Here is a 17,546-nt window from a genome sequence, read left to right as displayed (position 1 = left end):
CCCCCCCCGACACTCAATTTACTGCCTTCACCCTCCAATATCCAAACTCCCATCATCCCTTGCGTAGCTGTTGCCAGCGGCTTGGAGGCCCGCCGCGACTCTCTCTTCTGTCCTGACGAGCTTGACTCGCTCTTCTCCTACTTTGACACCTCCTCCAAGCTCAGGAGCAGTAAGTACTAAATGCTTAGTGTTTCGCTTGCTTCTCCACCCCCTCTTTTCATTCGTGTTCACTGCTTCGGGGCTGTGGACTAACAACCTTCCATCTACACCTCTGTTCCTCCCTCATCCAGACCCTCCTAACGGACCATCCCATCATGTTGCAGAGCGTACCGTGTTTTGTTTTTCCTGTGGGGTTTTGGGAGTGTTTCTCTCACACATGGTTTTGGTCAGTGTTTGGTATATGCATTTGTATCTGTCTTGTCGTATTTTTGGTACCAAGGGACCTGAAACATAAGGTGATGGTGAGGATCTGTCATTCAGTTCTCTTTCTGTTGATTTCAGCCGGGGTCTTGTGTGCACACTTACTGTACAAAATATAAGGACCTCCTGCTGTTTCTGGTTATGGAAAAGAAATGAGCAGATGTTATCTAGGAGATGTTGAAATTTTGTTTTAGGTACAGAAAAGCAAATGCCCAAAGGCTACATGAGGAGGATGTGCGAGATGACGATTGTCTTGTTCCACAAAAAGTGATCCAGACTCTTTGCCTTACAGTAAAAAGTGCAGACAGTGGCATCCAAAACAGCGCTGATGGAAGCAGGGAAATGCTGGCCAACACCCCCTCCAATAACAGCCTGACAGATGCAGGTGAGACACACAAACACAAATCAAACCCTCTGTCAGCACACTGACATCCACACCTATCTAAATCTAATAGCCACGTTTAAACGGCATCTAGCACAAGCATTAGTGGGACAAAGCGATGTTTGGAGGACAAGAGAGAAGAAGAGGACAGAGAAAAATGGGAAATTGAAGAACCACAGGTTAGAGATAGAAGGTTAGAGATGAGAAGAAAGTTATAGACCAGCTAAGTAAGTCTCTCATTTTCCCAGTTTTCCAATTTCTAGTAATTTAAAGCCAAAATCTGGAAAACCTGATAAAAGAATATAATGATGATCTCAATCCGATAAAAGTTTGGAATTTATGCAAATAGTTTGAAAATCTATTGTGGGGAAAACCAATGCATTACAATACACACAAGTTGTTCATCTACTTGTTAACCCACCCTATTTCACATACTGCACTGTATTTATTGGTGTGAAATAATGTTCCTGGTGTAAAGTTGCATGTCGTGTTGTCTTAGTTGATTATAAAAAATGAAGTTCTAGAAAAAAAATCAAATTCTCACTTTGGAAAACATAAACTTTTGTTGAAAGTTTATGTTCACCTTCTAAAGACATATCTTTCCTCCCATTTCTCAGATGCTGCTGAGTCTCCGCCCATGCCCATGCCTGCCACGCTGCCTCCTCCGTCGCCCTGTAAGGAGATGGTTTTCTATGAGCCCAAGGAGTACAGCCCAGGTCTGCAGCTTTACTGGGCTTCATGTGCCCGCAGCCTGCCAGACATGGCAGAGGCACTGGCCCACGGAGCCGAGGTCAACTGGGTCAACACGGAGGACGACAAAAGGACGCCGCTTATCATGGCAGTGCAGGGGGTAAGTATGGCAACAGATTATCCAGTCAGTTTGGTATCATTTACTGTCAGACTCAGTCAAAGTGTTGCATGTGTAGGATGTAAAGCCACATCAGTGTATTGATGAAGTTTCAGCCAAATAATTTTCAGTGTAACATAACAAGTCTCGAAATGATAACACTGAGTAAGACTAAAGTACACACCACACAACCTCAGGATTGTGGAGCACATTATTGCTAAAAGTGCACAGATGGATGATGTGATGAAGGCCTGTGCAAACAGTGTATATTGCTCGTGTGAACATTAAAAAAAAAAAAAGAAGAAGAAAAATTGAAATGACATTGTACTGCTTAATGTGCTTTGTCACTTGATGATAATAATCCAGTGTGTCATATCAATGTTTAATTTCAGGGTTCACTGGTCACCTGTGAGTTTTTGCTTCAAAATGCAGCTAATGTGAATCAGCAGGACACTCAAGGTCGGGGACCCCTCCACCACGCCACCATGCTGGGACACACAGGGTTTGTTTCCACATCTCCCTGCCATCACCACTACACCTGTTACACAGAGAATATTGGTATATTGAAGAGCGTCATATAACTCAGATTGTGTTTGATCTGTGTTTCAGGCAAGTGTGTTTGTTCTTAAAAAGAGGAGCAAATCAAAATGCTGCAGACATTGATGAGAAAACACCCCTGGCCATAGCGGTGGAGGCAGCCAACGCAGATATTGTCACGCTGTAAGTGTCATCTCTATTATCATTATTATTATTTATTATTGTCTCTATTTTATGCTGGGAGAGTTGTCTCAGCACTGTGAAACCCAGACAGCAACAGCACTTTTAGGTGAGGGGGTGAATTAACAGTGAACTGCTCAGTGTCACTAAATAAATCCTGACAGGATAAAACAAGACCCAGATTCAGAGCAGACATGGCCAGTAATGACTAACTCACTTTACATTATTAAAACTATGCTGTTCAAATACAAGAATACATTATACTTTTGGTGGTTTTATTACAAGCTGAAAGAGCTGAGATGCTTCTGTCAAAACCTCACCCAGCATGTGTCTGCAGTAACAATGGAGTGGCAGCTTTTTTGGCCACAAGATGTCACCACTCAATCAGAATAGAGGTAGAAAAAAGTCAGACTACCTCCTGTACTTACGTGTACGGTAATCAGAAATTGGTAACAGGCTTTCATTTGCCAGTCAGAACTGAGGATGTTTATTATATATAATATATGTATAATATACTGTATGTATAAGAACGGACAATATATCTGGCATGTCTGAGAAATGAGCTTCAGGAAAAGAAAAAGTAAGAGTTTGATCACTGACACTATATTTCTGTAGATCTGAGACTCCCTGTTTCTTTACTTGCTCCCTAGGTTGCGACTGGCGAAGATGAACGAGGAGATGCGAGAGGCAGAGGGGCCCTACAGCCAGTCAGGTCAATATAACACCAACAGCCCCACCGAAATGCAGTACAGGAAGTGCATGCAGGAGTTTATTAGCCTGCAGCTGGACGAAACTTAATTAAACTGTCCACTCATGTCCAAACACAGGAGCCACATACTGTAAAACCAGGCTCCCCAGAGGAAATGTAAAGCCCACGTTTCAGAGTTGGGGTCAGTTGACTTAAAAACAGCAGAATAACAAGAGGATGGCCTAAATCCCCACACAATTCATTCTCAGTGGTTTGATCACAAGATGGAGGTATCTTCTTTATTAAGAGTCCTCCAGGTTAGGTGATATTTGATCCACTGACTGTAATGATTGATTAGAGTGAACTGAATCCAACTCTGTCTCAGTTGTGCTCCTGTGTCTTGCTGTAACTCTGAATGCAACCTCTACTTTAACCTCCCAGCTCCCGCCAGGTGCTGGGAGAACTGCACCTTTGTCTGGTATAGCATCAGGTGCTAGACTGTGTTAATGTGACAGGGTTAAAGCCATCGACTCTGGACATTACTGAAGAGTTTTGTTCCAAAGTGGAACATCCGCTTTTTCAGTTAAGTGACTGTTACTGATGTAGAATTATTGATAGCACAAATTTAGAAGAAACAGTGTCACTTTTTACTAGATAGTCTGTACTTCCTCCCTTTTAAGTGTAAACTATGTTACTTTTGTTGATTCCCTCTGTTTTAGAGGTTTTCAATGATTTATAGTAAATAATGGGAAATGTGGTTTTTTGGGGCTAAAATACTCTGTGTCTTTCAATTAGTATTGTGTCTCTGCTATCAATCACAGTATCTGCAAAAAACTAGCTACCCAGTAACTGCCACCAGTATCCAGTGACACTCAGACCTCAAAGTGAAGGCAGTTTTCACTATCTGGCAATAATTGTGACTTTTGAATGACATTTTTTATTATCTGAACAGTCTGGAGAGGCTTAATGTGTGTGTATAAACCGCCAAGTTTCATCTTAAAGAAGTCATTTATGCACATTCCTATTGATGCTTATGCAACTATTGTACCTTTTTCCGTGACTGTAAGGTTCCCATTTGAAGTCTTAACAATTTTCAAGGCCTGTTTACTTATTTGAAGTGTTTGTTGTCCAAACATGATGCATCTTGCTTGTGGTCAGAAAAAAGAAGTCTATTTTACAACAGTTTTCTTTTATAAAGATAATTCTAGGAACCGTATAATAAGTATACATAGTGTACATGTTGTAAATGATGTGCATACATACATTTCTTTATAGTCTGACAGAATAAGCAGAGTTGAGAGTAACTCTGGTTGCACAGAGGTGAATGCCATGAGGGACACATCCTTGCTTTTCTTGTTTTGATTGTGATGTATTTACTTCCTGTTTTGACAATATTGTGTCTTGGTTATTAGTCGGTTAAGTGTGCTTGCCCATGATAATGGGAAATCCAGAATTGTAAGACGAAGGGCCTTTTAGTGCCATCGCATTGATCGTCTCGAATGTTAGTGGATTTGTACTCAGATATAGACAAACCATCAGAGGATGGTATATGGTCAAGCAACAAGTGCAATAGTCTAGAAAAATGTCCACATGTAACCATGTATAGCTTTTTATCACCTGCTAGTACTAGCTTATATTTATCTTAATCATATGTGAGCTTTACAGAAAAGTGAAGTAGATATTCACTAAGAATGTGTCCAGAGATGAGTGTGAGGCTCAGAGTTTTATTGATAGTGAATGGAGAAAAAAAAAAAGATCCAAGCGTACCCCAGTTTCATCCCACATCTCCGCACCATGCAGCCCCAAATCATTGAAGGGCACCAAAGCACTTTGATTCAATGGTCATTTCTGCTGATTCACATTGATGGAGCAGCGCAAAACAATATGTCGCATCTTTAATTGCTGACTTGTCTGGAGATGCGCTGGCTTGTCAGAATAGCGATTGCTGACTGTGTTGTGATTGCAGACAAAGTTTTTATGTCCTTCAGAGTAGATACTGAGGGGTTTCTACCATGTTCTTAGATTGTAAGGAAAAGGAACTCGTGCATTTATGTGTGTTGATGACATGAGGATGAGGATATACTCCGAATTGTCATCCATTTTTCCAAAAAATTATAAAGCATGTTAGATTGAGGGCTAGATGTGCTGCTGTAGGTAGCCTGAATGCTGCTTTTTTAAAAAGTGGAATATCCTCTGTGGTCATTTTTCACTTTTTAAAAATGAGACAGGAATGTTTTGGACCTATGACAAGAAATTCTTCTTCTTATTTTTTTTAGCATGTGCAATAGTTGTTGATAGAGACTGATACAGAAACTTTTGCTAGCGGTCGTTGCCTGAAAGGTCAACAGCGGACACACTTAGCAGTGATCATGAGAGGAACAGAAGAAGGCTCGTCTTTAGCAGAAGGAGCAGAGTAGAGTGTGAAGTATGTGCTTCCAGTCACTGAATGATCCTCCCGTCGTTTCGCTTTGTGAGAGGATTCGCCTTGCGCCAGCATCAGCTCTGTGTCCTCTTTGATACCTGAGGGCCTCTTCATCAGCGCCTCCAATCAGCTGATGAATGATGGGATGTTCAGGGGTGATGAATGTGAGGGAGAACTGACCTCATCAATCCTGCCTCCTCCCCTTTTTTTTTAATTAAAATTACAGTTCCCTCGACTCAAGTGTTTCTACTTGATTGAGTATGTAGAAGCAGTGCAGAGAAGTGGTTCTCAGCCTGGCTCTGTGATTTTTGTGGTTGTTTAAACTTTGATTTATGGAATCTGTGGGGGAAAGGTATATATATTTTTAAACATAATGATAATTCATTCGTTATTTTCATAAATATGTTTTTCTTAAATCAATATTTGTCTCCTGCTGTCTTCTAAAAATGGCTTAAAACCCCAAAAAGGGAAATTTTAAACACAACAACTCAAACAGGTTGAGAACCGCTACACTCTTCTTTATTGCTCTCATCCACGTCGCTCTGTAAATTCACCCTCTCGGTTCTGTATTTTGCTTTTCTTTTTTCACTCTCCTCCCCAGAGTTTGTGCCTTTCTTCTGTTCTTCTGTTTTCTTTGGGGTGCTGAGGCCAACACAACTGTATTTTTGTACATAAACTCCTGCACTTTAAACACAATACAGTTGTTGACAAAAACTATTCTCTGTGGGCTTGTCTTTTCTTTCTGATTCAATTTCCAGTTGCTGAAAAGGCTTTCTGGCTGTTTTTCACAAACATTTGCCTTTTGCTTCCTCTGTTCTTTCCCGTCTTTTCTCTGGCTCTGTGTTGATCTGTTTCATATTTCGAGCCACGCTGACACTCTGACAGGTATGGCTGACTTTTTCTTTTTTTCATTCTTGTTCTGATGACACTGTCACTGTGCATAAACCCTTCACTCTGCAAAACACTTGATATTTTATCCTGCTCTGCACCTGCATGATGAGGCTTAGATGAATTTGGTCAAGAGAGACTAGATTTCTTGACTCTTGTAATATTCTATTGCAATTATTTGCAGCAGGGTGGTGTAGTGGGTAGCGAGATGGGCTCAGGCTGTGGTTGGAGAGCCCTTGTGCAGAACATCGAATTCTTCAAAAGGGAAACTTAAAGGGAGTTTCACTATAGGAATTGTCTGCTGACTCATAGTTTATTAGAGCATTTGCAGAAAACTTCAAAAAAATCATGCTAATGTTATTAAATGATACATTGTTATCATACGCTGTTGTCTCCGTGTGTTATGCTCCTGTGCCACAGCAGGAGATAAAGTTTGAGGTCATTTCTTACACTGTTGTAATACTGTACATGGTTACTGTTATTACGTTAGTAAATCATGTAGCGCTGGTGGTTCCCAACCTTTCTGGCTTTTGCCCCCTTTTAAAATGAAGCAATATTTACTTGTGGGGCTGTTGTTGTGAAGAGTCCTGCATCATATTCTTTGATTTGTTTAACAGGCCTGAAATAGTGAAGGTCTTCAGTGATTCATAAGGGAAAAAAAGCACAAATGAGCGGTCACAAAAAACCTTATGTAACAAATGTTGGGAACCACAGCTCTTGTCGGCCTTCTTTCTATTTTTGTCATTGCTCATGTCTTGTGTCCTCGTCGTTCTTGCAGGAGATGAAACCTACCAGGACATTTTCCAGGACTTCACCCACATGGCCTCCAACGACCCGGACAAGCTGAACCGCTACCAGCAGTACGACCCGCAGCGACCCTGACACTCCAGAAACACCGTCCACTAGCACTGACACTGCCTGCTCAACCCGAGAGGCAAAGTAACGATGTCTGCCTCCACCTGGAAAGTCACCAGGTCATTTTTCCTCCAACATCGTTTAGAAACATCTGCATTAAAGCTGGTTAGTGCCACCACAGCTGGGACACATGCCACCATATCTAACGTGGCTGAAGCTCCCTTTCATCAGATTAATGCAGCTATGATTACAGCCCTTGTTTAAAAGTTCAAGCACTTCACTGGAGTGAAGGGGAGCTTCTGTGAATGGAAAATTCTTTTGTAACATTTTTTTAAAACTGTGCTCAGTAGGACCTATTACAATAAGTGAATGGTACAGTGTTGAAGCCTTTGAAAGGATTTACAGAGTTATAAAAAAAAAAAAAAATCAAACAATAATTGAAATCAATCTGAATGTAAAGCTACCAACAAGGCCGTCAGTTATTTTGACTGAGTTTAATCTTTCATATCACACTTTTTTTTTTTCAGTATTTAAGGAAAAAAAGAAGTGTGCTGCATCCGTTGTAAAGAGAGGTTAGTGCATGACAGACTGTTAAATCCTCCTTTTCAATTTTTAAGTGCTTCCTCTTTTCATAGGATTCTCTTTATGAGCATAGGCATCGTTTTTGTTCTATCTTGTTTTATGAACTCTCAGCAGCGTATACATGGCAATATGCTTTTACTTATTTGCACAAACCTGTTTGTCTTAAATCGCCACTGATGTTTACCAATTTTGATGGTAAGACTTTGACGTGTTGAACAATGTACAGTGATTTATGGAAGTAAACATATTATTGATGCGTCTTTAATGTTTTTTTGTTTTTTGTTTTTTTTTTTAATGCTTGAGATTTCCCTCTGAATGATTTTAATTTCCCATGTTGTCACCACCTCAGTACCTGTGGTATGTCTCAGTGTGGCAATCGGCCCTTCAGCTTCTCCATTCTGTGTATCTGAAATAGCTTCAGTCGTCTGAGGGGACTGTGAATTTGTAGATTCAGTCTCATGCGGATATGAGAGTAAAAAGTTAAGAACTGTGCATCAGTCTGGACCTATAGAGTATACGTGGACATTTTATTCACATTTATTTTAGAATTGTCAGTAACACTTTATTTTTACAGGTTCATGATTTTGTAACAATTTCCACTGAGTTTTCCTGGAAGAAACTGTGTGATTTGTTAATAATTAAAATGAATGTAGGATTTTCCTTGAAAGAACCGTTCCATCTAGACACAAGTAAATGTTTATTTTATACTGGAAACCTTAAGGTTCAGTCCTTGTTGATTTGGCGACATCTGTGGTTACCGAGGTAACAGAAAGTGCATTTTAATACTACAGCAACTGTTCATCTAAGAGCTCATGGTGGCTGCTCCCACTCATTTCATTACTCTCTTGCTAAAGTGAAAAATAGTCAGTTGACTAAAAAATGCTGAGAATGACTGTCTTGTTTTGTAGATGTATTTTTGATTTAAAAAAAACAAAAAACAAACAAAAAAAACAAATGTTGGTGACAAATATACTGTGACTGCTTCACAATAAAAGCCACCCTATGTTTACCCAGTTTTTCTGGTAGCTTCCTTAGAAATTACTAAGAAATAATTAGGAAATGAAGGACCTATAATACAGTGAAAGGATACCAAAATACCATTCATAGTTGTTTTGTTTCGTTTTGTTTTTCAGAGGAAATTGCACAATCTGGTATTTCTGTAAAGATAAGTGGCCTGAGTTGTAAAGCCACTGTCATTTCATGTGTTGAGCTGTTAAAGAAACATTATAAGACCTAATTTAGACGGTATCAGCTGCCTTCACTGAAATGTTGAACTCAGAAATTAATTCTGCAAATTTCATATAGAAGTTATGCACTGTACTGTATGATGTTATTTTCTTTGTCATCCTCTTATAAAACTGTACAATCTTCACTTCTCTTTTGCATTTACAGTATATAGCAAGATAAAATATCTGTTTCAGAGGAAACCTTTGGCCAATGCAACATGGGATACAATTATTGTACATTTTGTACAGATGTTTTTGAATTCTCCAGAGAACTGAAGTATAAAGTTAGAGGTACTTGAATCATTAAATAAGCTTTTGTAAATGCTGTTCTTTGTATCCTTCGGTAATTTTAGCCCATTTTATATTGCCTGTCTGTAAACCAATATACATGTACTGTATATTCTACCTGTAATATGTAAGGACTTCAATACATACTGACTGAGGATCCATCACTGAATGTTGATTCTTTTCTTTTGTTTGCTTGCTTGTCTCAAGATTTAATTTGAACCCATGTGCATCATCTGTCTTCCTTAAAGTCATTACAGTAATGTGTTTGTCAGAATAGACTTGGTGTCCAAGTGGACTTCCACAAACTGGTATTTGACATGACTTTGTTCAAAGGACAATATGGAACTAGACACATCTTTCTCACCTCACAAGTTTCTCATGTGGAGAAAAAAAACATCTGGCAGTTCTCATAGAGTCAGAATATTTAAGGGTATACAAAATTATATTACAGAAGGATTAAAGAAAGAAAAATTGTCAAGACACACAAATATAAAAAATAATTCAAGGCAAAAAGGCTTCAACAAATTTCTCCCCGTTTCAAAAAGACGAGAGAGTCACCCCTCCTCTCAAAGGCAGGGTACTTCCTCTTAATCACAAATGAGTTTTTCAACAGCAAAGCTAAAGCAAAGCAGTATTTCAAGTCAGCCACTGTACACTTGGTCTATTAACATTTCTGTAGAAGTGGCGTATTATGTTTTGTTTTTTATAAACAAGAAATTTTCTCAGTAAAGGAGATGCCAGCACTCACACTTAAAATCTTGTATGCCCCATATTGAAATCAAATACTATTGAAGTGTGAGTGCCGGCATCTCCTTTACCTTGTTTACTCAGCTACGACCGTGCACCCGATGCAGTTTCCTACTCGGGATTTGGAGTTGTGAGTGCTACTGCTGTTTTTCTCAAGATAAATTTCTAATTTTAGGTTTCAAGGTTGCAATCTGATGAAAAGAGTCTAAAAATACACAGCAGCTCTTCCATTTCTCTGTATCTTGCTCATTCAGTATAATTTCAGCTAATTTAACTGTTGGCTTTGTACATCGTAGTTAATGGCGGTGTCAGTCAAATACTGAGCTTTAATGTTAGGCACAATGTCCAAGAATCAGATTTAATTATTTTACATATTGAGTTGAAGTGTTTTTATATATTTACACACATGCTTTTATGTGGTTTGGAAGAAAAATCCTAATTGTTGCTACAGAGGCTTTAACTGATGTATGAGGTCAGAGTGATTCTTCTTCTTGAACTGTGCGTGAAGAAAAGTGGATTTTGAGATGTTGTAATTCTTTTCCATCCCTGTTGCTACTTTGCAGACTTTTTCTGAATAACCAGAGCTGTTTGGCTTTGCAGATAATAACTGTAATATATAATGTTTTATAATATACACGTCCAGCAGAGGGAGGGCTGCTTTTAGTCTTTGATTGTTTTCAAGGATACATTCTCGACATGTGGAGCCTGAAAATGCAGCTGGGATCCTAAGAGGCAACTTTATGTAAGTGAGTTTTTAATTAATTCACTTTATTCATTTTCACTTGGGAAATAGATTTTAAACCCCACATGAACCATAGTTTGTTTTTATGCAAAAATTAGTGATATGTTTCCATTTTATGTGGTAGTATGTTATTTTTTAAACACTGAATCTTGTTTTATCAATGTAAATAAACTAAACCTTCACAACTCTAATATCAACCTCAGCAGAGACTCTGTGTTAAACCCTAAACTGACATGGACATTATTAGTTTTTGATATATAAAGAGCTATTATTCATGCCTTCCAACTCGGCCTTGTACACAAATGAAGTCATAAATACATCCCCTTGCCAACCTTCATACACATCCATGAATATATTGCCCAGTCCCATTCCACCTTTAATAATTACAGCATGTTTATTTCTGCAGCTGTTTAAATGAGAGGCATGCAGGCCAGTAGTACCTACCACTTCAAATGAGTTATAGTCGTCTGTGTGTGTGTGTGTACAGTAGGCCAACCTGTATGTTTAGTCTGCCGCAAACTAATGTTCCTGAAAACACATCGCTTTTTCAACAATGATCGCAAGGTCATAATTCACCCCAATACTCCTGCACACACTCATGTTTAACATACAATACACCTTCTGAAATAGCAAGGGGAGTGTCAGCGTGTTTCTCGTCCTCACACTTCAAAATGTTGTGAAAACTGTGTCAAAGAAGGACGAAGCAGGATGACACGAAATAAATATGGGAGCAACTAGAAATGTGAAGTTCAGCCACCCCTGCTCTTTAGTTGATGTGAAGCTACAAACTTTATGTCCTTTGATCCCAATTTGGCCATTTTTTTTTTATTTTTCATTATTCCCTAATAACAATATAATGGCAATATATTTTCTAAATTGCCATTGTTATTTGGCACATGTGCAAAAAACCTGCAATAAGCTAATATTGGCTCATTTATTGGTCTAGCTATAACACAAAATATTACTGTAAACATAGTGAGACACAAGATGTCCAACTATGTTAAGTTGATGTTAACATAGTTGTATTTCATTAAGTAGTATTTTTGTGATTTATGTTTTTATGTTTTAAAATAAAATTCATCCTGAATGACTAGAAAAATCTCTGATTGTTCTGCTAAAACACATTGTCATTTCAGTGATGTATTCTCCTCAAAACATGGTCTCTCGTTTTAATGTTTGTTTAAATTCTGTGCAGTAGTGTTGCAAGTAAATAAGTGATCTAATAAGTACTCTAAGTGAAATAAATATTAATGAACAAAGAAACAAAAAAGCAATAAAACAAGATTTAATGCTTTTCCTGCCCCCTAGAATTTTAAAGTAAAGATTTTAGCATTATGTATTCTTGTTACAGAGCCTTCGCAGGGCACTTTAACCATCTATATGTGCCAGTTTATATATGTGATCTGAGTTTTATACCATCTAAGGTTAAAGGTCATCCAATGCATGCCAGCCTGTCCCATCCGTCCAACGTGCCTGGCTCATGGGCTTTGCTCTGTGTATCGGCCACCGGGCCTTTTCCAGGAAGTCTGCGGTCTGCTCGCCTGTGGAGAAATGAAGGGCCGCCGCTGGAGATGTTTCCCTCCATAAAAACGCCATGTGCACAAACGCTGAGAGGGCCAAGCCCCATTAATGCCGCTCGGACTGCCAGGGACCAAACTACAGAACATATGCATGTTAACAAGTGACCGAGTCCAGTGGTGACTGAAGTCTTATTTTCTTCAAACAAATAAAAAAACACCAGTCAGATGAGATCATTTCACTGACTTGAAATGCAAATCCTAGTCTCAATTTTTTTTGGAATTCCATTAGTTTAAGGAAAATTTTAATAGTGAACACTAAACTGCATACACTGCAAGTTAAACCACAATTTATCTGACTATCTTTCGGACTATAAGGTATTTTTGCATGACTCCTGTCCAGACCTTATGGTGGACGCTCCTTCAGTCTCCCTGATCGCTGCTGTTTGACCAAGTAAGAAATGGTGATGATGGTGATGAATCATACCAAATTGTATTGTTCTATAATAATTTTAAGAGGAAGATGAACATTGAAGTAAGTTATGACCATGTTTGATTTTTTTAGAAGGTGTCGACAAAACCAGCTGTCAGCATAAAAGGTCATAAGTCATTTCAGATAAACAGAGGACCGTGTGTGCTGTTAACAGACGACACGAGCAGGATATTGTATTAGCGAAAATCATGCAGTGCGTGCAAGATCAACACATTAGCATAAAATAGTAAACCAACATTTGAAAGATGGCATGGCGTAGCAAATCAGAACCTGATCACTTCCAAGTTTGTTCCTATGAGTAACGTTTCTCAAACTCCACTTTGCTAAAGAAAAGCCGTCATTCTGGTAGAAATACTTTGGTGTTTGTGCTACACAGAACAATCATGGCCCCCGAATCCTCAGCCATAAGCGCTAATGCTTGCTCTGCCCGTATTCACACTGAACACAAAGGTTCAGGTTTCATATTTTGGAGCACCCTTGTGCTGGGAATTCAAACAGTCCTGCCTGTATTCTCTAAATGATGATGATGAATGAACAGAGGGCATGAATAGGCACAGTGTTATAAGCACACTTTCAAATCCTCCACCACACTCAAATCTGACCTGGAGGGGAAAAAGGTGGTGGGTGTTAGACAACGTGCAGTAACGTGTTGTACCATGCACCTCCTTCACCTCCCTGCAGATCTACGCTTCATTCTCCAGATCTAGTGCTTGTTTAGTTTATGTCTCCACAGCATGCCTTCCCAGAATAGGCAGACCCAGCTGCTTCCACTCTTTTTTTTTCTTGCATTTTGTGCAGATTTTTTTTTTTCTTCTGACTGAAGCCTCCCCAGAGAGCAGAGCTCCACACCGCGGTGAGCAGTCAGCCGTCAGCCTTTCCAACAGGTCTCCCCAGCTGGGGGAAAAATTAGCCTGATGTCGCTCCTCAACCACCAGGTCTGGTGTCCAGCTGTTCTGACACCCAGAGGACGGAAACCTCCTCTCAGCCAGCTGCAGGGAACTCTGGAGGAGGAGCATTCAGCCAGTACTCCTCTTATCCTACCAAACATTTGTACAATAGGAGCCTAAAGATCAGATGACCTTTGCAACTGGTTAAAGTGCTGGTAAAAATACACTCTACTGCTTGAAAGACTACTTAAAGGATACATCTGGTCTGGTAGTAATTCAAGTAATAACTCTATGCTCTTCTTATTGTTGACAAATCCCATGAAAGAAAGACCAAAACCAACAATAAATGGATACGACTATCAAAAATTGTCTGTGTATCTAAAGTCTGATATAGTTTTGTTGTTCAAAAGCTATAAAAAAAACATTTAGATGAGCCACACTGTATCACATGTTCTTTCAATACCACAAACATGGGCACTGTGCTACCATTACTACCCACTAGAACACCAAATGTTTGTTAATTCGCAGCTAAAAATAGTCCCAATTAAATGCACCATTTCCTCCTGTTTGAGTGACATTTGCTGTAAACGAGGGAAGAAAAGAATTTTGCTTCTTAAAAAAATGTAATTATATATCTGTGACCTGTGTACAAAGATATATGATATATTCAGTTTATTATCATAGAAGACAAAGGAAAATAGCAAATATTCTCATTTAAGAAGCTCAAACCAGTAATTGCTTTTTTGCTTAAAAATGACTTCATTGCAGTTGTTGCAGCTTAATTTTCTATCATTCGACTAAACAATTAATCAACTACTCTATTCAGCTCTCGTTGTAATGTACAGCTTTACATCAAAATCTGAATCTGTGATCCTCCTATTTTTAAGTTAAGGGATTTACAAACACAACATTACTATTAATGATGAGGTATTGGAGCAACAAATTCATTGAATATGTCTCATTTTTATCTTAAATGGATTTGACCTTTTTTTCTTTTTTTTTACTCTTCAGCTTCACTGCAGTTTCATTTTCTCCAGATGGTATTTGTTGTTGCTGGGGGAAACCCATCTTTGAACCTTGTCCCCCTCAGGATAATTTCTCCAACCCTGAATCCATGTCACAAGCCAGGAGAACACCAGAAAGAATCCTGCACCTGCAGATCATCAAGCTCAGACCTCAGAGGTTATAAGAATGTAATTAATCAGTGATGTGTTGTTCAGGGATTAAATGCAGGTCTTGGACTTGCCTCTTGTCCTGCCCAGCTGCTGCTCACGGACACCAGCGACGACAGAGACCATTATATAACTCTTCAGACTGTTTTGACATCAGTCGCCCTATCTGGGCTCAGACGGGCCAAGTGAACATCAACACAGTAAACTTTAGTCTCTGGGCAGGGTTTAAGTAAACAGGCAGCCAGGAGATCCAAGAACTTGTTGTACTTCCTGAAGCTGTTCATTAAAAAGGTCAGAAACAGCCTCTGGTTGCGCATCATTAACTCTCCAGTGCTACTGAAGTTATTGAATCTACTCATGGCATCACTCATCTACTAAAATTTGTCACAAATTTAAAAATATACTAACCAAAAATTGCACTCAGGCTTCAACTTATAGTTAGTTGCCAACTACAAATAGCTTATTTTGTCCAAACAACAGTCCAAAACACAAAGGGTTGAAAGAATGAGTTGATAAACTGATAAGTGGATTGAAAGAACATTTATTACTTTTAATAATCAATCTTTTTCATGTAATAAATGTCAACCACTCTCTATAGCTCCAGCTTTTTAATTATAAAGATTTACTATTTTCTCTGTTTTGTGTCACTGTAATTTGAGTCATTTTGTGTTTTAATCTGTTTGGATAAAATGAGCAATCTGCAATCACCAACTTCCGTTCAGGGAAACTGTCATGGGAATTTACACGATTTTATGACATTTTATGGACCAAAATTAAAAATTTATCAGTGATTTGAGAAATTAATAAATAATAATGAAAATAATCATTAGGCAATGCAGGTTTATTCATATGGTGCCTTTCAACAGCAAAGCAATTCAAAGTGCAGGGGGCATATGATTGGTCTCAACATTGGTAGGGCTGCAACAACCCCGCTACCCATCCAAAACAAAGAGAATAGCTTTTTAATGCCTTCAACCAAACGGTTTATTAACACATAAGACCTGAATTTACATTCAGGAATGCCAATATGCAAATGTGATATATACACATTGTATGTATGTGTGTTGAATTTCCATATATAACATTTATTTACATATGAAGTAAAATAACATCGATATTTAAAGTAGAGACTATATCTGTAAAAATCAAATATGAAACATGGTAGAAATTGGAGCAATATCATATATTGACAGAGATGTTTAGCTCATAGAAATATGTTTTTCAGTATGTTTGTTTATATTAGACACATAATTTACGTATGTATACATCCATCTCAAAGCTTGTCAGTATATGTTCAGCACAAAAACTACAAAGTACACTAAGGCAAAAAAATTCATAAAATGACACAGTATATTAGGTCATAAAAATAACATAATATACTGAGGCATAAAAAGTCATGAAAACAATAGAGTACAGTAGGACATAAAACATCACAGTACATATTAAGACATAAAAACTCATAAAAAAGTCATAGTATAGTAACGAATAAAAAGTCATAAAAACTACATAGTATAGTAAGGCACAAAAAGTCATAGTATAGTAAGGCATAAAAAGTCATAGTATAGTGATGCATAAAAAGTCATAAAAACGACATAGTATAGTAAGGCATAAAAAGTCATGAAAACGGCATAGTATAGTAAGGCATAAAAAGTCATGCAAACAACATAATATAGTAAAGCATAAAAAGTCATAGTATAGTAAGGCATAAAAACTCATGTGAACGACATAGTATAGTAAGGCATAAAAAGTCATAAAAACGACATAGTATAGTAAGGCATAAAAGGTCATGCAAACAACATAGTATAGTAAGGCATAAAAAGTCATGGTATAGTAAGGCATAAAAAGTCATAAAAACGACATAGTATAGTAAGGCATAAAAAGTCATAAAAACGACATAGTATAGTAAGGCATAAAAAGTCATAAAAACGACATAGTATAGTAAGGCATAAAAAGTCATGGTATAGTAAGGCATAAAGAGTCATAAAAGAGTCATAGTATAGTAAGGCATAAAAAGTCATGAAACTGACATAGTATAGTAAGGCATAAAAAGTCATAGTATAGTAAGGCATAAAAAGTCATAAAAACGACATTATATAGTAAGGCATAAAAAGTCATGAAAATGTCATAGTATAGTAAGGCATAAAAAGTCATAAAACCGACATAGTATAGTAAGGCATAAAAAGTCATAGTATAGTAAGGCATAAAAAGTCATAATAACGACGTAATATAGTAAGGCTTAAAAAGTCATAAAAATGTCATAGTATAGTAAGGCAAAAAAAGTCATAAAAACGTCATAGTATAGTATGGCATAAAAAGTCATAAAAACGACATAGTATAGTAAGGCAAAAAAGTCTTAAATACGACATAGTATAGTAAGGCATAAAAAGTCATAAACACGACATAGTATAGTAAGGCATAAAAAGTCATAGTATAGTAAGGCATAAAAGGTCATGTAAACGACATAGTATAGTAAGGCATAAAAAGTCATAAATAGTGAGGCATAAAAAGTCATAAAACCGATATAATATAGTAAGGCATAAAAAGTCATAGTATAGTCTGGCCTAAAAAGTCCTAGAACAACATAGTATAGTAAGGCAAAAAAAGTCATAAAAACATCATAGTATAGTAAGGCATAAAAAGTCATAAAAATGTCATAGTATAGTAAGGCATAAA

General features: G+C 37.8%; 1 protein-coding gene across 2 annotated transcripts in view; it reads left to right on the top strand.

Annotated features, from left to right (window-relative positions):
• Positions 1–9,479, top strand: part of LOC111650053 (arf-GAP with coiled-coil, ANK repeat and PH domain-containing protein 2) — a 51,471-nt gene extending 41,992 nt beyond the window's left edge. The window contains exons 18-24 of one of the 2 annotated variants that reach the window (XM_087172200.1): positions 68–169; positions 713–805; positions 1,420–1,652; positions 2,042–2,151; positions 2,259–2,369; positions 3,017–3,078; positions 7,143–9,479. In XM_087172200.1, coding sequence (XP_087028326.1) covers positions 68–169; positions 713–805; positions 1,420–1,652; positions 2,042–2,151; positions 2,259–2,369; positions 3,017–3,078; positions 7,143–7,246 — 815 coding nt within the window. In that variant the 3' untranslated portion in view covers positions 7,247–9,479. The remainder of the gene's footprint in view (positions 1–67; positions 170–712; positions 806–1,419; positions 1,653–2,041; positions 2,152–2,258; positions 2,370–3,016; positions 3,079–7,142) is intronic. The other variant, XM_023399834.2, reaches the window with a different exon arrangement.
• The last annotated feature ends 8,067 nt before the right edge of the window (positions 9,480–17,546 follow it).

This window comes from Seriola lalandi, unplaced genomic scaffold, assembly GCF_002814215.2.
Source record: "Seriola lalandi dorsalis isolate HSWRI2012SDOR001 ecotype SW California unplaced genomic scaffold, Sedor1 jcf7180002052122, whole genome shotgun sequence".
NCBI classification, from domain to species: domain Eukaryota; kingdom Metazoa; phylum Chordata; class Actinopteri; order Carangiformes; family Carangidae; genus Seriola; species Seriola lalandi.
Note: the sequence above shows the minus strand (reverse complement) of the source record. Positions and strands in the feature narration are given on the sequence as shown.